Source organism: Artibeus jamaicensis, unplaced genomic scaffold (assembly GCF_021234435.1).
Source record: "Artibeus jamaicensis isolate MK-2021 breed Jamaican fruit bat unplaced genomic scaffold, CSHL_Jam_final contig_497, whole genome shotgun sequence".
NCBI classification, from domain to species: domain Eukaryota; kingdom Metazoa; phylum Chordata; class Mammalia; order Chiroptera; family Phyllostomidae; genus Artibeus; species Artibeus jamaicensis.
Genome location: NW_026521863.1, coordinates 4,818,347 through 4,845,754, shown reverse-complemented (window position 1 = coordinate 4,845,754; position 27,408 = coordinate 4,818,347). Strand labels below are relative to the sequence as shown.

Sequence of the window (27,408 nt, the reverse complement as noted above, 5' to 3'; positions counted from 1 at the left end):
GAGATCAGTGATAAAATCTAGCAAGTGTATTAGAGTTATGTTCTAATTACCATGACCTTCCAAAATGGTCGTCACTGAAGCTTCCTTAAAAGCAACACCTGCATTCTTCGCATGCCCAGAAGAATACTGGGCTGTGTGTACGGGGAGCACTAATGCTTGCCCTTGACCCGTGGGGAAGGGCTTAGAGCACCTTCCCAAGTTGTCTGGGAGGCACAGCTCCACCGTGTCAGCCTGTGAAGGAGCCGGGGGTCTTGGAGAGTTCTGTAGGATTCTAGCAGCACAGATGGATAACACAGGTGCAGTGCCTCTGCTTGTTTAGTTTGGAGCTGACCCTGAGGTTCTCTGACTTCTGTGTTTGTTTTCCTTCAGTGACGGAAATCGTTGGCTCAAAGCAAAGGAGGATTGTGGGAATCGTGATTCAGATGTTTTTCACCCTTGGAATCATAATTCTCCCTGGAATTGCCTACTTTATCCCCAATTGGCAGGGGCTCCAGCTGGCCATAACGCTGCCCAACTTTCTCTTCCTCCTTTATTACTGGTAATGTGGTTTGCATCATTATTGAACTTAATCTTATTCCACGGAAGTGTAGAATCTATGCTTCCAAACCAACATGAACAGGAAAACAATTAAGGAGCTTTCCTAACATCTCCAGAATGTCCGTGGGCTTTGGGAATTTCTAGAGAATTTGAAAATTTGATAGAGATTATTCATTGATTATTTGACTAATGGCTATTAAAATGAATGAAATACCAAAACACAAAATTTTAAATAGAGTGTTAATTATGTTTTATTTTGTAATATCTTTATGAAAATTACAAGGCAAAAAACTGTATCTGACAGTATTTCAGTGCCAAAGAAATGAAGCAAAATTGATTTACTTCTCTGTATATTTTATTAAGCAAATTAATATTGCTCAGAAATGCTCTGAGGAATAAGAAAATGTTAAGGATATGAGAAAAGTAATAAAAAAGTTACAGGTGTATGCATGTGACTCTTAATGTCATGAACATATTTTAATCATTCCTCTAATTTAATTGTTTTTATTGTTGACACTATTACAGATGTCCCCCGCTTTGCCCACCTCCACCAGCCCCGCCCCCCACCCAGGCCCTCACCACAGTGTTGTCTGTGTGCGTGGGTTTTGCATCTCTGTTCTCTGCCTGATCTCTTCACCTTCTTCCATCCAGTCTCCTCCCCTGTCCCCGCCCCTCTGACAGCTGTCAGTCTGTTCCAAGTACGTGGTCAAATCAGTTTATGTGATTTGGGTTCCTAGCTTTGTCCTGAATGCTCGCTGAACCCCAGTTCTTTGCACATGTGTCATCAAGGACACTGCATCCTGGGACAGCCTGCTGCAAGAGCAATGTGATATTTCATTATTTTTATTATGAGCAATGATCCAATTACCAAGTGAGCATTTTTTCCTTCCATAATCAACTTGCAAACATGATCTGTATTTCTGAGAGCCCATTCTAAACTCAAAGATTCTCCTACACTTTTATCTAATTGGGAGATCCATTTTGTTAGAGACACTCGAACCATAAAAGTCTAGATTTTGACATTCCTACTCATGACTCAGAAGTGCTTGCATCTTTCCAGGGTGGTTCCCGAATCTCCCCGCTGGCTGATTACTCGGAAGAAAGGCGATAAAGCGCTGAAAATTCTGAGGAACATTGCCAAGTGCAATGGGAAATATCTCTCACCCAATTACTCAGAGGTAATTTTGTTTATCACTAGTAACAAGGGTTGTTATGGCAGGTGAGTCGATCACTTATGCACATGTTATCAGACATTGGACTAAGTTATTTTTTGTTGGTGAAATTGTAATAGCATTATAGTTGAGGTTCATTGGCCATTTAGTCCATAGCTTAATGGTGGCACCAAGTTACTTGAATTCTTATACTTTACTGACTATAGGCCCCATTGTGTTTAATCACTCATTGTAATAGAACAATCTATAAGTCTTTTCTTGACATTCAATTTAGTCTAAAGATTTGTCTTTGAATTTAGTATAAGAAGTGCTGTGCATTTGAACTAGAACTTGAACAAGAATGTAATATTTCAGCCTTGGGACTTACTGTACAGCTGCTGGCCGTCCTACCTTCCTCCTCCCTGCTTCCCCCCCCTCCATTTCTCCCTTCCTTCCTTCTTTCTTTCTTTCCTTCCCCCAGCAAAGTCTTTTAGGTGCCCCTGTATCACTGCTGCAAGAGAAATTGGGGGTATTAAAAGCTCATTATTCGTCCTTTGGAAGATTTGATAAGCAGCTGAAGACATACACACCCCAGTATATTTGGAGCAAGCCCTGAATAATGAGAGAATAGCATGTGAAAATAGATGGCCTTGCGTAGCTGCAAAGACTGAAGTGAACACAGAGTAATGGAAGGCTTATTACAGAAGGTGCATTAGAGAAGAACTTTGGGAGACTGTGAATCTTTTATATATACCGTTAAGAATATTGGGGTGCTAATATCATTTTCTTCATAGCATTCAGTTTGTTTTGGTAGAAGCATTCTAATAAGCATCAAGGTTTTGTTGGTTTTAGTGGTACCTATCTGGCCCCCCAGAACATGGTCAGCCATGTTTGGATTTCTGCTGTCTTCTTACTCTTATCTTGTGTTCAGCTGCAAGCAGTGGCCACTCTTGTCCCTGTTGGAAGTAGATTAATGATGGACCTTGAGGTTTACAGATCATAAAGCATATGGTACAGGTAAAGCATGGTCTACTCTAACCACTAAGACTAGTGGAGCCTGCTCTTTGGGCTGAGCTGTGTCCTTTCTGTTTGGGGAAAAGATTCCACTGCTTCCCAGGTTCTCTCTCATCCCATTAGCTATTGGCCTTTATAGCTGGGTCCACTGTATGAGCATTTGTACTCAGTTTTATGAGTCAAGTGAATGTTTTCTCTATTCATTCAGGAGCATCCTGAAGTCATTCCACATGTCATCCCAGAGCTAAGCATGTGTAAGAATCAAATCAAAGGTTTTAAGAACATTTGAAAAACAGTAGTGTGCTGCTGGCTTATGAGATAAAATGCACGTCAACTGGGTGTGTCCCAGGTTCTCATGAGCTGCTAAGAGTAAGAGACCAGAGGGTGGTTCCCAGAGCAGCTGCTGTGGCACATCCTATAAGTGTCTAATTCAAAGCCACTGCTGCGGACCTACTGACCTACTTCAAGTTCATGAGCACCTCGGAGGTCACTCCCACAGGAAGGGAGGTCAATGCCCCACATGGTGGTGCTTGTCAGAGATCATGAGCTTCCAATGCAGTGGCTTCCAGCACCTTCCCACTCGAGGCTGACAGATAATCCCTGTTTGAAGACAGACTCCAGCCTCCCTCAGGAATTCACTCTGGCATTCCAGCGGTCACCGTTGACATTTTGTTAGGGAAGCCAGGTCTGGTGTTTAGTGTGTCTGCTCTTGTTATTCCAGTGAGTTTTCGCTTCATTCATTTAACTAAGCTTATGACGGAAAATTACAAAAATATTCAAAAAGAGAAAAAGTTTTAATGAATCTCTTTATGCACGTCACCCAGAGCCAGCAATGACCAACTCAGGCCCAGTCTTAGTCTTCTATACTCCACCGCGGGTCTTGTCCTCGGCAGCCCACCTCTCACCTCGCCCAGTTCTGATCGTACCTACAGAACAGAAACCCACAGGCAGTTACTGTCTCTGGGACAGTGTGTGCTCCGTCTCAGTCTCCTGCTAAACAAACACTGAAGAGTATTCAGTTGAATACAAATGATCACACATTTGACCCATCTGTTAGGACTGATGGCCAGTGTCATAAGAGCACATTGGGATGGCTGTGGAGATAAAAGATGAAATATAGAAATAATCTCAATATCACCATTTTTAAATGACCATAATTTCTTCACAGGGAATACCAAGTCAGTGTTTCCAATTCACTGCTTCCCGACTGTCTTAGGGTGTTTATCCCTTGTGTGTTTGCATTAGGACAAATGGCTTTTTATATTGGGATTGGTTGATAAGCCTCTTTGGTCTTTATAGGTTCCTGTACTTTTTTTCTTGCAACTTTGGGGTGAGGAATACTCTTTGGGGGCTTTATTACCGTAAAGTTTTCTGCAGTCTAAATCTCATTGCTTGGCTCTCTGAGGATCCTATGACGTGTCTCTTGCCAGAAAGTGGGGGTTAACTCTAGTGCTTTAATCGGCTTCTGGTTGGATATTTTTGGCAAGACCCCATCTTAGTGACTGCATACATTCCCATGAAGAGACACTTAGTGTCTGCCTGTTGTCCCTTCTTGTGATGTTAGCTGCCACTGATAATCATTGCCCGCATTTATTAATTCATCAGATGGTGAAAAATGGCAGTATCTCATTTTAACCGGATTTCTTCATTTGTTACTCACTGGATACTTATATCAAGACTAACTTCTCCCATCAGCTGCTCGGTGACTCTGACATGCAGTTCCAATAGAAAGAGCAGGATGAAAGCATAATTTTTTCTTTTCAGAATGAGCTAGCTTCCACCATCCTCCCAAAAGGGATCAGCGTGTCGTGTGTTGTGGGCTTGAAGCCTCAGTATGAATTCCTAGATTTGAATATACAGCATAGATTTCGATCTGCTGCAGTGTTTGTCATACTTATCGATGCTCACTCTGCTGTCTCTGGCAGCTGAGGCTCACCCCTGTTGGCTCCCTGGTCTCTCTGCCACACCCCTAGGACCTTCCGAATGCTTCCTTGCTGTTCCACATGGCGAGATTTTTCATGCTCATCTTGTAAGTTTTAGTCTCACCTTTGGAACCACCCACTTCTCAAAGGGCAGACTGAGCTTTTTAAACATATGTCTTCTAACTAAACCCATCCATCCCCAGCCCTTTTTCATTGTACAACAAGCCAGAAAGCAAAGTACTGTCCTCAAAAAGAGGAGGAATTACCATTTCAGCTCAGAACACCTTACTAATAGCTGAATTATAGGCCAAACTATAGTTTTCTACGTCAGAGACCCTAATGTTCCCACAGAGCACAGTGGTGGGCAGAATGCCACCTTGTGGGACTCAGAAACCAGGCCAGCGGCACAGACCCTGTATGCAAGCGCCAGCTCCAACATCGAAGCAGGATTCTGCTATCGCTTTGTGAAATGATATTGATTACTTCTGTTTTGGTGACTCAAATAACTACTGCCCAGGTCCATGTTAGGCTCACCTTGAAACCTTATGTTTACGTGGTCACTTCAAACCTTCACCGAGTCCTTTCATTGCCTTGGCTGGTGTCCCCGCTCTCTGGATATAATCTTAGGGACCCTGAGGCCCTAAGGCGGGTGTCCCTAAGGCGGGTGACCCTGTGCTCTCACTTTTCACAGAATGTCTTCCCAATACATCCTCACTTTGGAAGAAGTTATCACCCTATAAAATCACCTCATCCTTCAAGACCTCTCCAGTTTCTATCTTGGGCTAAGGGTGTACATCATGGATTATAGGGAAGGTGGGGATGAATTAGAATCTGCTTGGATGCAAAGCAGTCTCAGAAGGCTGGTAGCTCTGTGTTCCTCTCTTGTCACAAGAGCCTCAGTGACCTCCCCACCCCAACCTGTCACATTGCTGGCACCAGAGGTCCTGGTCTACTGTAGGGGAGCCGAAGAGCCTAGTTTAAAGTGACCCAAAGATGCTCCATACTCCAGAAGATGCCCTAAATTCACTACCATCTGGGATTACCAATCCACCGGGGCTCTAGTAAAGGGAAGGAAGGTGTAGGAAATGTCAAATGTTCAGAAAAGCCAAAGTGAGGTTGATGAATCACTTTAGTAATTAATAATTAGTAATTAGTAATCACTAACTAATCACAAGTAGCAATTAGTAAAAGTTTCTGGTGCACACAACAGAAAGACTTGCAAACTGGAAACAGGAAATGAGGCTCAGGGCTATATTGGTATAAAGCATCTTACATCAAGAGAAGGTGACTCAATTTGGTGGCTCAAATAACTACTGCTCTTGTCAATGGCTGTGTGTTCTTCGCATTGACTAGGTATAATATTGAATTTTCTGAAATGATGGGGAATTGGTCAGTGGTGATGGCATATCAGCCCTCAGGAACAGCTCAAGCTGTGCTTATAATTTCCAGAGGTGTAAGCAAGAAATGGCATAGGTCAAGTTGGCCTTACAAAATAAGCTAAATAAAGCATTGTTTGTAGGATTAAACTGGATTTGTCTGTTCAGGGAGTTTTCAAAGCTGATCTTCATTTGTTTTCAATTTTAGCAGAAGAAAATATGTACAGTGGATCTGATCCAACACTCAACCAAATAGATTATTCTGAGAGTTGGTTGTCCTGTAAATAATATCAGTTACATTTCCCATGGGTGCTACTCATCTCGTGGGTGAATAACCTCCGGCTCTCTGTCTGGCTGCTTTCATTTGCCGAAGTTCCCGGCTGGCCTGTGATGGCGTTGAAGAGTTAGCCAGCAGGGAGAGATGCAGGTGATCAGAGCACCAGGGTATCTGCACACACCAGTGGTGTGAGTGAGATTCACCAGAAGGAAAAAGCCCCAAATCAGAAACCAGTGCAAACAAGGCAAGTAGGCTGAGCACGTGGGAAGTTATGCAGAAAACCTGGAAAGGATCAAAGGATGGGCGGCATGTGAAACACTAGGTAGCTACCTGACACGGAAGGAGGAGTCACTTGGACACCTAACCCTGGTTCTGTTGCCAGAGGAGGCTTCAGAGATTCGACAGAGTTTTGGTTGTCTGGATGACACTGCGTTGTGGTGGCTTAGGTTATTGTTTGAAATATTCACATCCCCCTCATTTCCATTGGGTAACGATGTTTTCTGGCTCCTCGGACGTCGAGCATGGCGACGTAACTGGGTTTGTTCTCATGGTGGATGGAGTGTATGTCTTGTCCTTTGACCTTGAGCTTGGTCATGTCAGTTGCTTTGGCCAGTGGTAGATTATTAGATGTGATGCAGTAGTCTTGAAATGTGCTTGTGTGTTTGGTTTGACCTCTGCCCTTCATCTGTCCTCTTGAGAAGATTCTCAGGTCCCCCTGCTGGCCCCAGAGGGGACAGAGGCATTCGGAGCCGAGCTGCTGTGGCAACCTAGACATGCGAGCTAAAGGAGTGTTTATTACTTTATGCCAGCAAAGCTAATGAGTGGTATGCAGCATTATTTATCAGTAGTCAACCAATACGTTGGCCAAACAGCCCTCGTCGCTTACCTGGCTCGCACAACTGCAGTACAGCACTAACTGGGAGTCACTGTAGCAGCAGTTTTGTCTTCGTTTTTTAAAAAGGTTTTAAAGGCTCTAATTCTAAAGGTCCCTTCCTCTCCCCTGCATTCCCCCACGTCTTCTCTTTGTATGGAATATGTTCGTGGAAATTGTAGGTTACAGCTCTAGCTAACAAAGAGCCTCTAGTACTACAGAACTGAATATGCCTGTATTTCTTAGTGATGGTTGGTATGCTCTGTTCTCCTAAAAAACCGATAAGGTTGATTGAAGTTTCTTTATTTTCATGACACTCCTATAGAGCTCATTGTTCGTAGTTCATGTACAACTTATTAAAAAGTAAGTACAGATACCGCCCAACCTACAATAGGGTTATGTCTGCCTCCATAAACCCATCGTAAGTGGAAAATATCACAAGTCAAAAATGCATTCTTTACACCTAACCTACTGAACATCACGGCTTAGCTTAGCCTACCTTAGAAAGCTCAGAACACTTCCCATTGGTCAGCAGTTGGGCAAAATCATTTAACACAAAACCTATTTAACAGTAAAGTGTTGACTGTCTCATAATTTTGTGGGTATCCCATTCTCACCATCATAAAGTGGAAAAATCGTTAGTCCAACAGTCATAAGCAGAGGAACATTTGTTCCCGATGTTATACCTATACTTGTGCTCATGGGCAGTTCCCATGGCGACGCGTGTAGGTGACATCAGCACTAACATTTGAGCTTTCTCATCCCAGAGGGATTGTCATCAACCTAAATGATCCCACTCTTGGATATATTTCCAAAATGGAAAAGATTAAAAGCTCACTAGACAGTGCCAAGCTAAGTTGGAGATTACCTTGGCTACCAGAGAGATTTCCAACTCTCACTGGTGGCCAGCTAGTCTGTGTCTTAGTATAACTGTCGCAAAAACACCGGTATTGTCGCAGAGGGGGACTTTCCAGCTTTGAGAATGTCTGTTTCTGACATTTCCCTTCCAAGGGGGATTTTGATAAACGTAGTTTTCATTCTTCCAAAAGAGGAACCACATTGTGGTCCAGGCTTCCGTGCAGCCCACGAGGGCTGGGTGGTATTCTAGTCCCATGATACTCTATATGGTCTCTGAGGACTGCTGTGTGCAATTATTATCCCGGACTTGGGACTGGAGAACTGTGTGCATGGAATTTATTTCAAAAGATCCAGAGAAAGTAACTGAGGGCCCGGGAGTGCCCCATGGGGCTCCAGCACAGTAGCCGAGTTGAGAGTGGGAAAGGTGCCGGTCTAGAAAATGCTGCAGGATGCTGGGAAGGAAGTCACTGGAAACCCGAGCAGCACTTTCCCTTATGGGGCCAGTCTTCCTGCTCGGATGCCACACAGAGAATGGTGTCGATTCTGCCATCGAAGCCTGCAAACGGCGCAGAAGAATGCGCACTGCAACGTGCGTGCTGCCATGTTTGCCGTCATTTAGCATAGTCCCGAATGCATAAAAATGTTAGCACATTTCATGCACCAAACTTAAGATGGACCTTTGGAACTGAGAATTCATTTAATAGTACTATACTTACACACATTTTTGGAACTTTATATGTCTTGATACTGAGCCGATTTTCTGGGCACCATCTAATAAGCAGATTCATTAGTTACCAAGTGACTGTTTCTAAATTGGTTACAACCTAAATCCTGTTGACTGTTTTTAAGGAAACCCAGCAGACTCAGGCAGCTCCAGGTGGCTGCAGGTCTGGAGAAGGCGCCTCTCAGAGCTCAGATTCATCCACACCCACCCACAGCTGTCTTCACACTCTCGGCCCTAAAAGTTGAACACGCTTTTGTTAGTAAGCACCCCCAGTACTACCCTACCTCTAAAGCACCCTTCCTGATTATGGACTTCGGGCTCTAACTGTTCTTCTTTGAAATAAACGAGAGCCCCAGTCCAAGCCTGAGCATCAGTGATGCAAAGGCAGAAGGGATAGGAATGTTCCCCGAAGAGAATCAAGTGGTTCTTTAAGAAACGGAGAATTGCTCTCTGAGAAAATGCCTGCCCTCCGTACCTCTCCAATGGAGGTGATGTGCATAAGCAAACCTCGTAAATGTGAAAGGCGATCACGCTTTTTAGGCCCACCCATGCCTTCATCAGATCCCACTTGGGGGCTGAACTCTGGCTGGTTAACTTTTTCATTCCCTGGGCCCGGTGCACGGCCTGAGCTCCAGGCTTTGGCCTGAAGGCGTTTCTAGCCCAGCTCTCTCTGTGCAGTCTTGCTCTTTATGGTTTGTTTCTGCGATCAGCTGATTAGTGCCTATTCATTTAAAATGCTGTAGAAATTTAGTTTTACTAGGGTCATCTTAGCTAAAGGATTTATTAATTCTAAGAAACAGATAAAATCATTAAAATGGTAATTTTCCCAAATTTAAATCAGTCTTAGCTTAATTTCTTCAAAAGAGAACCTTAGTACTTAACGTAATAAATTTCTGCCAAGAGAAAGGTGTAGACTAGAGGGTTTTTAAATAAACTTGGGGGATCTACAGAGTTTTTATCACTCAGGATATGCTAGGGTGTGTGTGTGTGTGTGTGTGTGTGTGTGTGTGTGTGTGTGTGTGTGTGTGTGTAACACATGGTACCAAAGTCTTGGTGGCTTGAAACGACAAAGGACTAACTCTTGTCTGTGCCACACAGGTTGGGGACAGGGACCCCTTTATGTCATAGTCTCCTCGCTTTACACCAGGCTGTCTTCGCTGCCGCTACCTGGGCCACTGTAGACCAGCAAGTGCCCCGAGGGTCTTGCTACAGCAATTAAATGCTCACAAATTCCTGGCAGATTTGGGGAGGGGGCCCCCATCCAATCGCCAGGGGACAAGAAGTGAGAAGTGCAATCCTGTCTCGGCCCTGTAATGGGTGGGGCAGGAGGTGGAGAACCAAAAATAGTTGGGAAACGTGCCAGTAAGTACCATGGCAAATCTCTTTTAAAGAAAAACAAAGTTATTAGGAATACAAGTTTCACTTTCTGAAACACTGACTTCGGAAGAAAAATGCTTTTCAGTTCAAATTATGATTGCCCGGAAGTTTTGTGTTTATGCCTGGTGAAAAAATAAATAATGCTTTGATCGAAACGTACACAATTTAAAGTTCCTATGGAAAAATAAGACCCATCTCCCAGTCAGAGGCTGCACTACCGGGAGGACGTGGAGCAGGAAGAAGACTGTGCCCCTGGGGACAAAGCTCGGAACGTCCTAGAGACGGAGGGCATGCCAAGGCCAGCCGGGCCTCTCCATGCACGGCCAGCAGGCAGGGGCCAGCTCTGCACAGGGGTTCAGACAGAGCACCCCGGAGAGAGAGACGCCTGTGGACACAGCCGATGAGGCATGGCGGGGGGCCGTGCCGGGGGAGACCCCGGTGTAAAGGGAGAGAGGGGAGGGACCCTGTTTCCTGAGAAGACCAGCAGGAGTGCAGGCGGCAGCTGGCCCCACCTGAGGGCTCTGTGAGAGTACTGTCCTGGACTCCCCGTCTCCATGGCCCTGGGCACTTGGGGGGTGTGCCTGGCTGGCCGGAGAGGGCTGCCAGGGCTCCGGGGCCCAGGCAGAAAGCCCCTGCCGGGGAACATAACTGGACGAAGGCACCGTGTTGCTCCCGCACCGTGTCGGTCCTGCGGGCCCCTGAATGCCTGGGAAGACAAGGTAGCAAAACGTGGGGAACGACCCCCGACCAGTGCAGAGGAAGGCCACATCGTAATGGCCTATCACTGTTATGTCAAAGACTGTGTTCTTATTAAAATCCTTCGGGAACAGTCAGAAGACTCAAAAGAGACGGTGATAAGGATTTTGCTGGATGGGAGCACAGGTTTCTGCCTGTGTCCAAACACTGGGCAGCTCTGTGACAGCTTTTCGGAAGGCGAAATGGTGTGAAGCAAAGAAGGGATCGCCTCCCGACACATCTTGCTAACAGATGCACAGAACAAATGGAGATGAAGCCAGCCGCTCACAGACACAGCTCTCGCTCTGGGGCCTGACCCTGGTGCGGAGTGGGCTTCCGGGCAAGGAGCCTGGCCGGGTCTGTCTCTGCGGGGCGCACGCTGCCTCCGTGGGGCTCCTGCGAAACACACACCGAGTGCTACTTTCTCTTTTCCCCTTTTTTCCTGACAGTGAAAATCTGCTTCCGGTTTGCTTAGGTCAGCAGCAGCAGGTACAGATGCAGGTCCCTCCTAAGTGCAAAGTGGCCGAAAGTGCGAACTTTCGAAAAGCAGGGGATATAGCTGTATGTGGTTCTGATTTGTATTTGTGATATACCAGATTTTTCACCTTAATTCACCTGCTCTAGCCTGTTCTCATTCTTTAAGACGATCCTGTGTAACTGGTGACTTACACACATGCAGCCACTCACAGAACTAAACATTCTGCATGTCTGAGCATGTCACTGTAGTTACAGGGACGTTCTCTTGGGTTCGATACTCAGAACTTCCCCATTCGGCTAATGAGCACTGACACTGGTCAGCACTGTCGGGGAGTTCAAGGGCATGTCTAATTCGGTCCACTCACATCAGGTTTCCGTCTCCCCGCCGAGTTCTGAGTCTTCAGGTGAGAGTTTTAGAACTCAGGGTGTGCTTTCTTCTTTCTTTCGTCTGTTTTAACACCTCTCCCACGACCCATCCCCTAAAAAACCCGCTCAGATTTGTTTTTAAGAAACAAATGTTGCAACACCTGACCCACAGCTGCAGCCCATTAACCTTTGCTGAGACTGCGGCTGCCCTTGGGGCCCTCCTGGGACCTCCAGAGAGAGGCCCTTTCGCTCTTCTGGGCGGCCCACCCACGGTGCCGGGGAGGCTTCATCCTAACAAGAGCTGGCGGGGCCCAAGGTCAGCCCACCCGCTCAGTCCAATACGGGAGCCGCAGGCGTCCCTGGAGCCCTGAGGTGCAGCCGTGGGAGCTGAGCTGGGCTGTGAGTATCAGCTGCTCCAGCACTTTAGTGGTGCCTTGTCACCCAAAGCACAAAAACTGTCACAGTGATGATTTCATATGGGTCACACGTTGACATGGTAATATTGTGGATAGGTTGGATTACATGGAATATAGTAAAATTAATTTTGCCTGTTTTTTAAACAATTTTATTTATGTATTTTTTAGAGAGGGGGGAAGAAGGGAGAAAGAGAAGTATCAGTGTGTGGTTGCCTCTCGTGCACCCCCTAGTGAAAACCTGGCCCACAACCCAGGTGTATGCCCTGATTGGGAATAGAACTGGCAACCCTTTGGTTCGCAAGCTGGCACTCAATCCATTGAGCCACACCAGCCAAAGCCAATTTTTGCCTATTTTTTTAACCTTTAAAAAAAAATGTGGCTTCCAGAAAATTTAAACTAACACATGTGAGTGACTCACTTTGTTTTCATTGGACAACCACAGGACTTATTTTTAACTACTTCGATGGGCCTCAAATACTGATGATCATTTTGATACGGCTAGTTCTTTTTCAGACAAGCTTTTATATGGTAACCATTTTATCTACTCTTATTTTAAAGTATGAGGAGGTGTGTGAACCTTCCCAAAGTACTGTGGGTAATTCGGCGAATTCTCTTTTCTGGATGAGAGGCAGCTCGATGGTGTCAGGTGCTGACTCCTGGGCCTACCATCGCTTACTCTTGTCTGACCAGTGGGTCCCCCAGGAGGAGGTGGTCTGGGGGACCTGGGTCCCCCACAGCAGTCCCTGGGCCATTCTGGCCCTGTTGTCATCTTCTGGCCCTCCACGCTGGTGTGAAAGACCCGGGGTAGTCTAACTCTAAGGGGGCTGCTGGTCCTCCAAATCAGTGAGCCCCAAATACTCAATTAATATTTTATTTATGCAGACTTCTTAGCAGAAAACCTGTAGAGGGCAGAGTCTGTAGGGATCTGGTGAAGACACCGCAATGAGTGGACCTCCAGGTGAGATGACGGAGGACAAAGAAAGCGCCTCTCCCATCGGGGTCTGCACCTCTCCCCGGGAAATGCCAGAGGATGAAAAGCCCACGCACTGGGCGTGACCAGGGGAGGCTGCAGGGCCAGCGTGCAGACCCCTGAACTGTCCCTCCCACCCGTGGCAGACCCCACCGATCAGTCACACTCCTCCCTTATGGAAGGGTCATTTGACTGAATCTCCAAATTTCGGCTGAAGTGAGCGTTACTACTGCCGCCACCGGTGAGGGTGCTAAGGCTCTAGAGGTAAGGAGCAGACTCACGGCGACAGGGGCAGGGGGCTGGGGGCCGGGCGGAAAAGGTGAGGGGAGTGAGCAAAGTCACAACACCGTCTGGTGATTGCCAGAGGGACAGTGGGGCGGGGGAGGGAAAAGGGGAGATGAATGGTGATGGAGGGAGACTTGACTTGGGGTGGTGAACACACAGTACAATGTATGGGTGATGTATCATAGAATCGTACGCCTGAAACCTATATAATTTTATTAATTAATGCCACCCCCATAAACTCAATAAAAAAATTAAAAAAACAAGAAAATGTTCTGAGCGAAATATGGCGTCTCTGGCCTGACCTCGGCAGGGTGTCTTTTCTTACCAGAAACCCGTCCCCATCAGGGGTGCTCCGAACACCGTATTTATAACAGAGAGCTATTTATAATGTCTTTCTCTTTCTTGGCAATTTAAATTAAAATGTCAACTTGAAGAACTGTTTCAGAAAAACACCAGGAAGCATTGTAAACAGAGTTGGATTAATCAAGGAAAGATGAATAAAGTACTCCATTTAACATAGGGAACATCACTGTTGACATAAAACAAGGTCTTGGCAGAGGTAAGACCAGGAAGAGACAGGGAGAGCACATGGGGGCCAAGGCCAACAAAAAGGAGCGAGCCATGCCACCGAACCCTGGGCAGAGCCTTTTTCTGAAAGTAGCATTGCCAGTCACAGGCCTCCAAACCGACAAGTGTCTCCAAAAGCGTTTTCTATTTCCTTTTGCTCCAAGTTCGGGTGGGCACGCAGCACTCAGGTGACACAGATGTATGACGGAATGCAATGCCGTGCCCGAGTCTAAAGGCAGCAGTCTGTATGGTCCATTTATACGGAATTCTAGAAGAGCTACACTGTCATGATAGAAAGAAGGTGGGGGGTGGCCAGGGGCTTAGGGTCTGGGGGGAGGACTGACTGGGAAGAGACGAGAGGCAGCTTTTTAGGGTCGTGGAATGTTCCAGATCACGATGCTGCCAGTGGTTACGTAACTCTGCACATTCATCAAACTCATTCGCGTGTTCGCTTAAAATCGCTGAATTCTATTGGATGCAATTTATATGTATCTCAATAAAGTGAATTTAAAAGGACATTTAATAACTTGATATAGCATTTCTGTTCTTTTGTATCGGACTCAGACTAGGCAAAATGCGCCCACCCTTGGGTGACAGAATCAGCAGAATTTCCAGCTGAGTTTCCGATCATGGAGGTGGAAGTTGTGAAAGGTCGCCAGCAGCAGGCATCACGGCGCGGCCAAAACATTACCAGGCGGAGGCCGTCCAAGACACAGCTGTTAGCCTCTCTGGGCCTTTGGACACCCCTAAAGTGGGTCATCTTTCACAGTACCTGCGTCACTGTGGAGAACATGCTAGTAAATCAAAGACCAGCTGGATTTGTTCTCGAGTTGGCAACATGCTGACTTGCTTGGAAGTACTATTAATCCTTTCATTCACTGGGAAGGCAGGGCCGGTTTCGCAGTCCTGGCGACCTCCCCTTGTTATCAGCGCTGCGTGTTCCATCGGTGCAGGGTACACTTCCCGCATTCCTCCTGTGCTGCTGCAGGGTGGTGGTCATGTGACAGCTGGATGTACAATCTTCAAAGTTTGAAATTAAGAGTAATACCAAATATTTTTTACTGATGAACTAGAGTGCAGAAGCAATTATTTTATCCAATACAAAATTATTTTGCCTCAAAAATATTGAGTTAGTAAAGAAAAAGCATTGTTCTGGACTGAATTCTCCAGATCATTCTGCATTTGGCAAAAAGTGACAGAACAGCAACTCAATTGGGCCTTGACCATGAGCACATTTCCTGGCTCATGTCTCTGGAATTCTCAAGTTACAGAAGGGCCCCAAGTTAGCCAGAGTCAGGTCTTAACAATCTCCAGCGTGGTTTTCTCCCTCTGGATTCTGCTGACCGGGTGGCTCACCTTCATGCTGCTTCTCTCCCAGGTGTAGGATGGCTGTGGAGGTGGGTTCGAGCCCACCGTTGCCTCATTAATTCCCTGAGCAAAGAGAGAGAAGATTCCTTTGGGAATCTCTGATGTAAGGGCAATGCAAGACCTTCCCGAAAGCTCTTTCCTCATTGGTTCAAATTGGGTCATATATCCACTCCTTGCTGCTCCAGAATGGGTCACATGTCCAGTCACTGCAGAGAGGATGGACTGAGCCTTAGATAATAAGGCTTCCCTACAACTGGAAATAGCTTCCCCGAGAAGATGAACCCATGAATTGTGTGTGTGTGTGCAGTGTGGGTTCTGTTAAGAGAGAAAAAGGGAGAAAGATGATGAGTCAACAGCAAAAAAGATATACTATGGGGTGGGGGGGGCCGGGATAGGAGAAATAGACAAAAAACTGTACTTGAAAAATAACTAAATAAAATTATTTTTAAAATAAAAATAAATAAAAAAGATATACTAGTGTCTAATTTAGAATTTATTAACTTTTTTCCTTGTTATAAAAGTTATATAGGTTAAATTTTAATTTCAAAAGAATATTTGTAGCCAAAAGGAAAAAAGTAAAATCCACCATTATTCCACTGCCCTATGAGAACCACTGATGACATAATACAAACACACTTTTAAACAATAAAATGAATAGTAAACTCTGCATACTTTTAAGCCAGTGTAGCATGACGGTTAGCAACACAGACTTGGGTATCAACCTCTGGGTTCATCTTACTGTGTGCAGGTCCTCGTTGGGCAAACGACTTTGTTTTTTCATTGGCCCTTGAACAGTGCATGTGTGAACTGTTTGGGTCCCCTACACACGGATAAGTGGGCCCAAGCTGTTCATAAACCAACTGTGTTTTCCATCCAAGTGTGGGAATCCACGTATGCCCGGGGTGGATGTAAGCGGTACACCGATTTTTGACTGCGTGAGTTGTGGGCAGCCCTAACTCCCACATTTTTCAAGGGTCAACTGTAGTTTGAATGGAGGCCTTAGAGCCTGCAAAACCAAGAGTGCTCACTACCTGGCTCTTTACAGAAAAGGTTTGCTGACCTCTGGGCTTGACCATCAGACCTCTGCTGGGTTGTCAAGATCTCCCATGTTGTCATTCTGTGGTCACAAAGTGACTCCACCAGTCTAGAGACCTGATCAGGAAAAAAGTGACACCAGAAGAGCTGACAGGAAGGCAAGATACTGCATTAGTTGATCACTTAGAAACAGCTAAGAACAGTGACTGGCTGTGCTTGGGGGCCATTACTAAGCAACGTAAAGGCAACTTGAACACATGTACCGTGACACCACAACACTGCATGAGGACTCTGGACAAAGTGGTGATTCGTGCCCAAGGTGGGACAGTGGGTCGGTGCGAGATGTCATCATACTACTCAGAACAGCACCAATTTAAAAGTTAGGAATTGTTTATTTCTAGAATTTTCTTTTTAATATTTTTGGACTGTGGTTAACCACAGGCAACTGAAACTGCAGGAAATGAAACCACCTAGAAGAGGGGACTGTGATGCTAATGTCACAGAGTTTTGATGAAAATTAAATGAAATCCCAGAATCTAACAGATATTATATACTGCACAGAAGTTAGCCATTTTTATATAATGTATAGAAACCATTTGTGAAAAGCATTCTGATAACCAACAATATAATAATGTGTTATTATAATAGACTTAATTCTTATCCTTCACTTTAGGTATTTGTGCCTCCTTTTTGGAGCAGTGAAGGTAAAGGCAGGTTTAAAAATTCTTTCTTGGGAGGTCTTAACGTTTAGAAGATTAGCTCAGGGAGAGGCTCGGCAGGTACTGTTCAGCAAGGCACAGGTCGGCCTGCAATGGAAACAGAGACACAAAATAATTCATAACAACCGAGAGAGACGTGTCTCTCCAACACGCGCGCCCAGAGGTGAGGAGCCCAGCTCTGGAGGGCGGCTGCTCTGTGAGACCTTGCAGGACCCGGTTCCATTTGTCTTGTTTCTGCACTGTCACCTGTGATAAGTTGCATGCATGAAGCCGGCTCACCTGCACCTTCTTGTCCCATCCTTCAGGAAGGGGAAGCAGTGAATGAAGAGCAAGCCATTTCCCTTTTAAAGGATGAGACCCAGAACTATACATGTGGTTGCCACCTCAGTGGCGAGACCTTAGTCACAGGGCCACCCAAAGTTGAAAGAGAGGCTAGAAGATGTGACTTTAGTGGGGCAACCATATGCCCAACTAAGTTTTAGGGAATCCTGGTTTTAAAAGGGAGAGGAAAAGAATGGATGGTAGAATTGGTTAGCAGTCTTGCAGGAGCACCATCATGGAAGCTGTTGTTGTTCCATTGCCTCTAAGACTATCGGTTTTGAGACACATCCTCATTTTATTTATCACTAAGGAAGAAAAACTATGTTATTTAAACTATGGCTCATTGCTTTTTTACCAGCTCAGTTGTAGGACATATCCCAATTTAAGAGATGTTAAAATGTGAAAAATACATGTCTTGCGATAGGGGAAATAAAACATTGAAAAGACTTAGGAAAGAACGTGAGCTAAAGACGCTCATTTTGCAATCTTCTGTGTTCTTTGTGTGTTCGAGTTTCCCTGGGGCAGGCATAGGCTGGAGATATCGAGTGTTGGTTGACCATTGCATATGACGTTTAAAATAGCTGCTTGACCACTCTCAGTGTGAATTTACTCAAAGTCAAATTCCTGTCCCTGCTGGTAGAGGGACTTTTGGTTCGAAGGCTTGGGGAAAACTTGCCCAGATTTCTACCCAGTCTGGGCCAGAGCTAGAGTCAAGTTCAACAGACAGTCAGGGCCAGGCATGGCCAGGGCATCCGTCTTCTTGTTTCAAGATTCAGTCATCAACCAAACATTGGGTGAATCCAAGGCACTTTGCTGGGTGCACCCCACAGTCCTGAGCCCATGAAGGGAGAGAGAGAAGCAGTATATACAAGGTAGTAGGTTCAAGGTCAGAGGTCTGGCCAACAGAGGCCCAGATTGGAGTCATCAGCTCTACCTGAGGTTAGCGAGGACCTCCCTCTGGAGGTGAATCAGGACCAGGTGGGTTGAAGGGCCCTCTGAGCAGAGGTCACAGAGTGTGCAAGTCCATAGAAATGTGAAGCCACCATCACTCAGGGAATGGCGGCGTTAGGGTTCCTTTGGTTATGGAGGGTTTGCTGTTCAGCGTTGTCTCATTGCGCCTTACACATAGATGGCCAACAGCAACCTTGGTTTCACTGTTAAAGAGAAGACCCACTGGGGATGGCCAAAAAGGAATGAGCTGAATTTTTCTGGATCAGAAAGATGCTAGATCATGGATCATGAACAGATGCAAAATGATACTTTTGGTGCCACACTTGCTCTTGAACTTAACATTACTCTCTCTTACTTGTCAACATAAGGTTCAAGGGTTGAATAGATTAAGAAACACTCATTTGGATCCCACTAGCTTTGGCTACTTTTATGCTTATTTTCTCCCATGTAATAAACACACAAGTGTATTTGACTTTGAACACCCCCGTTTTTCCTTGTTTACCCAAAGCAGTTTAACCTGCAGTACGGCTAATATTAGCTTAAGAGGAGATTCTTGGTGCAGCAACCACATCTCTGTGAACTTGACCTGTTAAAAAAGCTAGAGAACCAAATGCTTCATCCTCGGTTTTAAGACGCCAGTCACAGTGAAAGTCCCGGGTCCAGTAAGGTCATCGATTAGGTAGCTTTGAACCTGGTCAATGACAGTTCTGTGATATGCAGGTGTTTCTTGCCGTATATTGCTTCTGAAATCTGCTTCTCTTGTGTAGATCACTGTTACAGATGAGGAAGTTAGTAATCCATCCTTTTTAGATCTGGTGAGAACTCCCCAAATGAGGAAGTGCACACTTATTCTTATGTTTGCTTGGTAAGTTTGCCTTGTAATGGATTCAAAAGCTTGTGTCAAATTTATGCTGCGCCCCTTCCTTCCAGTTGAGGTGACGTCGTCTCTTACTTGCTCTCCACCGTCTCCCGATGTCGCTGCAGGTTCACCAGTGCATTGGTATACCAAGGACTGGTCATGCGCCTGGGCATCGTAGGAGGCAACCTCTATGTCGACTTCTTTATCTCCGGGGTCGTGGAGCTGCCGGGAGCCCTTCTGATCCTCCTGACCATCGAGCGCATTGGACGACGCCTTCCCTTTGCAGCCGGCAACCTTGTGGCAGGAGTGGCGTGCCTGGTCACGGCCTTCCTACCTGAGGGTCAGTGTCTTCCAACTCGGCGTGGCAGCTGAGAACTTGAAAAGAAATCTTACATTGAAAACAACGTAAACAGCACGTGGGGAAACGCTCATCCTTAGGAAATACGCCACTGCATCACAGTCCCAGTGGGGGACACTTCAGTGGTGTGTCAGCTCATTTTCCGCTTAGTCCCGGGAAAGACTCGTGAGTGTAAGAGGCAGTTCTGCAGACTCCTCTGGTCTCCCCCTTTCTAGGTCCACGTGGGGGCGTGATCGAGTGACATCTAGCTCGGGGTGATGTCATTTACTTTTGACCACCTTTATCGATCTGACTTGTGATGGCATGACCGGGCTCAAGGCACTTCCTGAGCATTGGCTACGTCACCGGCCCCAGGAGGACACAGTTCTTGACTTCCACAGGTTCCCAGCCTAGTAAGGGATCAAGATACTTCAATACTCTCCCAACTCACAGTGATAAAGGAAATAGCAGTAGTTACAAGGTTGAGAAATAGCAGAAGAATCCTAGCAAAGAGGCGTGAGGAGTGATTCATCTGGGGGGAGTCGGGAAAGCTTCCCGGAGGGGTGGGTAGCTAGGGGTGTGGAAGAAAGGACGGGGAGGCGCCGGGCAGAGGGGGGTCTGGCAATGACTTCTCCAAAGTGGAGTGTGGTTCCTGGGAGCAGGGGTCACCTCCGAGGGGTCAGAGATAGGCGTTCTTGGTTGTCACTCTTATCCAGATGAGGAACAGAGGGGTCATCCGTCACTAGTGGTGAGCTTGCTTACAGTCTTGTGAGCTTCGTGAGGAGATGGGGGAGGGGTGGCCGTCTGTAGCCACAGCAGTCTGGACAATGACCATGAGGGAGAGATGCTGAGAGCACAGTCTAAGGGAGTGGCAGTTGGGCTGGGATGGGACAGGGTGGTTTCAGAGACATTTCTGAGATAGACTTTTTGGGAACTGATGGCTGGTACGGAGGTGGAACGTGTCTCCAAACACACAGCGAGCACACCCCAGATGGCATCTGCCACTGTGTACACCAGTGTGGGACTTGGGGAGCCTTCAAACTCCCCGGGAATGTGCGAATCACAGCATACTAATTGTTTCTGGGTGTGGGGTGGGGGGGCAGCAACAGGAGAGCTGGGTTCTCTGGGAGCATCAGCACGACAGGCTATTTGCTTGCTTGTTTGTTTCATTTTGTTGAGAATCCTCTGAGGACCAGGAAAGATTTGATAATATGTGGAAGTCAAAACAGGCAGGTATTTATAGATGAGTTTGTGAAGTCCTCAAACATTGGGTAGAACCTATTTAAATACAATTACAGAACTGCCTATCTTTAGGACAGAAGGGGAAAAGGATGTAGAATCCTGTGTGTTACTGGAATGGCTGGTGATCAGCGGCACCGACCAGCCGCATTCCTCTCGGCTTCCCGGACTGTGTTAGTTCTCTGGATTTGCAGTAACGAACTTCCACGATCTGGGCGGCTTGAAACTGCAGAAGTCTATTCTCTCGCAGTTCGGGAGTCTGGCCCCCAAGGTGTTGCAGAGCCACGCACTCGCTCCAGGATCCAGGGGAGGACCCTTCCTGGCCACTCCCCAGCTCCTGGAGGTCACCAGCATTGCTGGCCTCCAACCAGTCTCTGCTTCCATCTACATGTGACTTTTCTGCATCTCTGTCTTAACCGTCACATCTGCAGAGACCCTACTTCCAAATAAGGTCACCTTCTGAGGGGGACAGTATTCAGCCCACTACACTGTGGTATTAACATGTTCTAAGCGTGGGGGAATCTGTGTAAGAGCTATTGGCCAAAGCATGTCTATTTGTACCTATTCATCATAGCTGCTAAACCAGGATTGGGGGTAGAACGTGAACAAGATATTCATAATTTCTGTCCTCAGGGGTTAAGTGCAGGGTGAGTGGAAGGGGGACATATCAGGAATGTAGGAGACCCCTCTTTTTATTCCATATTATTTTCGTAGCACGTGCTTTGGGGTTTAATTTAAAAAGGGGGTTTCCTAAGACACGGTCCTCTGTTCCCATTGCCTGTGCAATAAGAACTGAGCATTCACTGCATGTGAAGTGAGGGAAGTGGGGAGAAAGGCTACCGATGCAGTGCAGCCTGTCAGCTCAGGACGGCTTCAGTGGGCGCTGCCTTCAGTGTGACCCCAGAAAGCAGGCAAGGCCACAGGGACGTCCAAGCCAGTGTGGGCGTAACTGGGTGGGCGGGGCTCAAGCCCTTGTGTAGAGAACACCTTCATGTGTGCAAAAATAGGAGGTATTTGCTTAATCAGATCAGTTTTATTTTGTGGATGTAATTTCTCATTTTAAGCTTTAGAGCTATTCTTAGCAATGTCAAAAATTACCGTCATTTGCTGTGTATAATGTGCACTTTTTAATCTGAATTTTTGAGGGAAAAATCAGGATGCACATTATACATGGGCAGTGCTATTCCATGTCTGTGTAAATGTTCTCATTTCTTTTATTTACGAGTATGCATTCAAAGTGCAACTCTAGGAAGCAGTAGCAATACCCATGTGCAAAATCTTACCCTGGAGTACAATAACAAGTTTTGTTTCTAAATATAAATAAATAACTGAATTTAAAAAATCAGGTCTTTTTCCTGAAAGTTTGGGCCAAAATCATAGGAGCACATCATGCATGGCAATGTACAGTAATGACTCCTATTTTGGACACATTTTACATACGTGGTCTGTGGATTCAGCTGTTTCTGTAGCCACGTGTTGGCCATGACTGACCAGAGCGAGTTTCACATCCCAAATGCGCCATGTGAGCACCAGATCCTGGCAGGCTCCTCTCAGGAGCTGGCGGCCCTTAGATCTGCTCAGAGAGTGAGTGGACTCACTGCGGGGGCTTTTCAGTTAAGGCCCGTGAGACTTTCCCGCAGTAACTCCTGGTGTCACCAACTAGAGACGCTGGTTGGTCTTTTAGAGGAATCAACTCTAAAATGATCTCCAGAAAGCAGTTTAGCTGGCTTTCCCTCCACTACTCACAGCTTCTCAGGGTCTGAAGAATGAAACTATGGGAAAAGAAAGAGAGCTCTGGCTGTGTGTGTCCTCACCCAAGACTCACTGCTGTAGTTTTGAGCTGTACAGTCTGAAACACACAGAGCTTTCTTTTGCCCCCCATCCGCCATCTTTAATTTGGGTTTCTGTAGGATTGCTCCAAACCTGCCAGTGTGGGTAAGTCTGTCTTGTACTTTTATTTTCTTTAAGTGAAAAGTACGTTTATGTATCTTATTTTACATATCTCTGTTAGGGATTTTCACCAAATTTTATTTCAGAACTCAGAACAGATGCTATGTTCAGAGGAGATGCAAAATTGTGTTTATTTAAGATCTTGCATTTCCTTTTCAGAAATTGAGCTATTATTCCCAGTAATCCCCAGAAGCTTGACCGCATGACCCTGGAAGGCAGTTCCAGCTCCAGTCCTTGTTTTTAAATTGCCTCGTGGTTTTGTGGGGTTTTTTTTCTTTTTGGTCATTACCATCACAAGATGTCTGTTGTCCCTCCACCATAAACTCAGCACATTACTGGGATGATTGAGAGAGTTTGTATAACACTCACACATCAGTTACACTTTCTAATAAATTATTTTTGCTTCGTTCTTCTGATAGAGAGTGTGGTGCCCTCGGGCCATCTGTCACACATTTCCACACAACCCCTGTCACTGTGTAAGGGCAGTTCAGTCCTGGCCTCTGCAGCTTGGCATGAGCTGAGGGTCTTTCATTTGCAGGTTGCCACGTAGGACCAACCCCACCTCTGCAAGGGCGTCAACAGGACAGCATTTTCTGAATGGTTTTCTGAATTCACTGGATGTTTTTCATGGTGTGCATGTGGCACTTAAATTTGATTTTTGTCTGGTTCTTCCCAGCAAACTGTCCTGGCCTCAGCTGTAAACTTAGTTTGTTGCCACAGCTGTCACCAGAACCGCAGAGTGACCGTGATTCAGTAGAGAAGCCTGTAGTGTAAGGACCTGCCCAGGTGAGGACGTCATCCCCACGTTGGCAGGCAGCCTCCTCCTCACAGCCCGGGGGCCGAGGGGGCACCTGGCCAGGTGGGCCTCCCCGCCACGGCCTGCGCCCCTGCGCCGTGTTTGTCTCTGCGTGTCCTCCGAGACAACTGTTTTCGTAGCGGGCTTTAGCTTTTTTTATTGGCCGATTCTTCTTTAGAGAGAACAGGCGTCAATCTACTGAACTCAATCCTCCTCTCTATCCTCCTCATCCGCTCCTACTTTTCTACTAAAAAGGTGTATGTGTTCAGGAAAGTGCAGTCGCTCCAGAAGACAGAAGGATCGTTAGGTGCGGAGCGAGCCCGGATCAGCGTTGACTGTACAAGGGAAAGGTTTCTCGTTCGAAGCTGGGAGTCAGGCCTGCTGAGCCCAAGCTGCCCCTGCACACACCGACCGAGGTCACGGGAGGGGGGGCCAGACACTGCTGGTCTCAAGGACCCTGGGGCTCTAACCTCTTAGGACAAGAACAGTCCCTCCTCCCCTTAAACATGAAACCAGAAAGGTGTTTAATAAAGAATGTGGGGCGCCTCCCCCCGGAGAGGTTCTCCAGATAACCGGAGGGGCCCTAAATCAGTTTATCAGTAAAGGAAGAGTTGACTGGTACTTAAGAATCTGGCTCTTCTGGATTATTCCTTGGGGAAAGTAGCAAGACTGGGGATGAAGGAAGGAAGACAATGGGGGACCAACGTAGTGATGAGGTGCAGCAGAGGTGCCACCTTCCAAAGACCCCAGTCCTCCAAACCTTGCCGCTCTCTAGAAACCAAAGGCAGCTTGGTGTCGCATCTTACCCGGTCTGTTGGTGATGGCTCTTTGGGTGTCATCAGAAAGACCAAATGGGCACCAATTGGTGCCGACACTTTTCAAGGGCACAGTGAAGGCTATCCTCTAGACCAGAGGCTGGCGTGGCCAGGCCCTCCTGGGAAGGCCCTGCTCCGAACGTTGTTTCGGTTTGGTGGCCACCCAACAAATGGGTCTGGAATCGAACTGCTGAAATCTGACCCTGCGCAGAAATGCAGTCAGCACTGGAAACATGAGCCGTTGCTCTGGTAGTGGTTATTGCTGTTGAAATTTGGTTCCGATGGTAGAAGGTTTCAATCATTTGTGCTTAAAATTAGCGAAGACTAAGGGTTTCGAGAACATCAAGCACATGCCTCGCATTGTTCTATGAAACCGTAGCAAAAGCACACTCCTAACTTCCGCCTCCCAAACCTCTGTGTTTCAGGAAGCGCATGGCTGAGGACCACGGTGGCCACCTTGGGGAGGCTGGGGATAACCATAGCCTTCGAAATCGTTTATTTGGTGAATTCAGAGTTGTACCCAACGACATTACGGTAATTCCAACATATGTGTTGTGGTTTCTCCTGAGTGTTTGGAATTGACTTAAAAACTGTGAGATTGTTTCCTTAGCTTGATGACCCATTTGTGTGGGCCAAACCCAGCCTTAAAGACAACGTGCTTTGAGTCGCGGCCTCTCTCCGCCTCGCGGTCATCCACATTTTGTGATGGAGAATTTCTCCTGCCTGTCTCGTCATACGCAGCCATGGTTTTGAGAAAAGCTGCTAGACTTGGAGTCAGAAAACCTGGCTGGTGTGCACATGCTTAAATGTGGTTAAATCTCTCTTTACGGGCATCACCTGTCTGAGGGTGACCCCTCTGCCTGCACCCCATTCCACATCTCATCGAGGTGAACAGCCGATTACTGCAGGACAGAGAGCAGCCGTGTGCCGGAGCACATTAGCCAGCTTTCCCCAAGGAGCGTTCACGGCCCAGTCCAGCCGGAGCCGAGACAGCACGTGAATGTCACCAAGGCGGCTGGGTGGCAAGAATGCGTCCCCCGGCAGCACTGCACCGCTCCTCGGCAACCTCAAGGGACAGGGGACATGACACTTACCCGCATGTGGAACGGCAGTGCCAAATGCACACGGTCTGCTTATGGCAGTGACAGAGTGGTCATTTTCTAAGTTCAAAACTGCAGGAATGGGAAACACTGTGACAGTTTCTTTATTGCTTTTATGTCTGAATATTTTGCATGTCTCAAAGTCATTTAAATATTTTTTCATTTAAAACCATTGTTTTCTCTACAGAAACTTTGGACTTTCACTCTGCTCGGGTTTATGTGACTTTGGGGGGATCATAGCCCCGTTTCTGCTCTTCCGACTGGCCACCATCTGGCTGGAACTGCCTCTGATCATCTTCGGTGAGCACGCACTGGGCTCGCTGCCCTCGCACGCATGCATCACGTTCTCTGCATCGTTAGGCTCCGTATTAATGACAGATGCTTAGTGGTTTTACGGCAGCCCTTTCAGTTTTGAGGAGCCAGTCTGACCACGATGAAATGTGACGCCCTAAATGCTTTAAATCGACTAGACGTGAAAGGGCCGTGATGAGCAGTATTCCACTTAGCTTTCTTTGTGTAGGTTCTCAGTTCAATGCTTCAGAACTCTTTTATGATATTGGGAATAATTGAATGCCAAGGGTGTTCATGAGACCAAAGTAGACCTTCCGTGTGTTGAAAAGAAGCCTAAGATCGAATCATGTTATTAAATGTTCCATATCCATCAGCCTCATATCTTCATTTGCTCTGATGCTTAACATGCTGTAGGTGCAGAGGACACAGACCCCTTGCACGTCTAACCTAGCCTCTTCGATGCCCCCCTTCACCCCTCCTTCCTCCCTCTGATCTTCCTAGAACCCATGAAGGGGTAGGATCGTAGTGTTAGGAGAGACCTTAAGGTAAATGGGTCCCATGCTTCTCACGTGCTGCTCCACCTTTCTGCCTGGCCCCGCCCCTCATCCCTCCTCAGCAGGAAAGGATACGGGTTGGCCCTACCGCAGTGAACTTGCCTCCGCCTCTGCTTCCTTTTTCACCCACTGCTCACTATTCAAATGACAAGGGAGACACTAAGTCCACGAGAACGCATATGTGCGTAATGCAAAAGCCCTGATGGTGCTAGGGACAGGAAAGCCAGCCTCTGACCAGTCCACACCAGTGCAATTGGTAAAAGAACATTTCAAATAATGTCCTGGGGTCTGATCACTGAGCCCGGCGTCGATTCTGTAGCCAGCACGAACAGGCAGAGTTCAGCCAAGATGGAGCGGTCTCAGAACCCAGCCCTTGGAGGCGGTGGGTGGCCTGGCCTGCCTCGAGGGCCACTGAGCGGTGCTGGAATGTGGGCCCTGCCCTCGCAGAGAGAGCCGGGTGTCAAACACAGCCGTGATTAAGAATGGAAGCAGATAAAAATACTGGAAGGAGATAACACAGACTCAAACCTCATCAATCCCTGATTCATTTACACGTGCTGGTGTCTGTGTTCCTGAGGTTATTTCCGTTTTTGCATCTTTATGGTGGGAATTCTATAAAATGGTGCTCTACTGCCCCTCTCTTCCCAGCACCTTATTCAGCAATGTCACAGTGGCAATGGGAATTGTTGGTTGAGGGGAGATATTTACACCATGGCAATGGGCAGACGCTACAAATCAGGCCTTTCCTTTCTGGAGAGCTGGTTGGCAAATATTCACAAGCACGCCGCGAAGATCAGATGTGGAGAAAATAGTAAAGGACAGGGTTTCAGGAACCGTGACTTGGAAGAACAGAAAAAGGGAGGATGGTAAACAGGGACGTGGGGTCGATAGGAGGGTCCTGAAGGGTGAAAGGTTGGAGTGTGTTTCAGGCTAAGGTACTGGAGAGGGGGTTAATCACTTCAGTGAGGGGCCTAAAAAAGCCTCCAAGAGGCCAGCCTTGGCCAAAGGGACATCCTATGGTGGCCATGGCAGAGGGGTGAGGGGATTGAGAGGAAGCCATGATGTTCTAGTGCCAGTGAAAGGACGCAGAGGGGACGCCTCTCTGGTGGCTTCGGTATTCCCAGGAGGTAGGAGATGAGGACATCTCTGA

General features: G+C 46.8%; 1 protein-coding gene across 1 annotated transcript in view; it reads left to right on the top strand.

Moving 5' to 3' along the window:
- The window catches only part of SLC22A3 (solute carrier family 22 member 3), a 76,155-nt gene that overhangs the window by 43,670 nt on the left and 5,077 nt on the right, over window positions 1-27,408 (top strand). Inside the window, exons 4-9 of the mRNA XM_037126087.2 lie at window positions 370-538; window positions 1,598-1,715; window positions 19,085-19,182; window positions 19,302-19,516; window positions 24,739-24,847; window positions 25,601-25,713. Coding sequence (XP_036981982.2) covers window positions 370-538; window positions 1,598-1,715; window positions 19,085-19,182; window positions 19,302-19,516; window positions 24,739-24,847; window positions 25,601-25,713 — 822 coding nt within the window. The remainder of the gene's footprint in view (window positions 1-369; window positions 539-1,597; window positions 1,716-19,084; window positions 19,183-19,301; window positions 19,517-24,738; window positions 24,848-25,600; window positions 25,714-27,408) is intronic.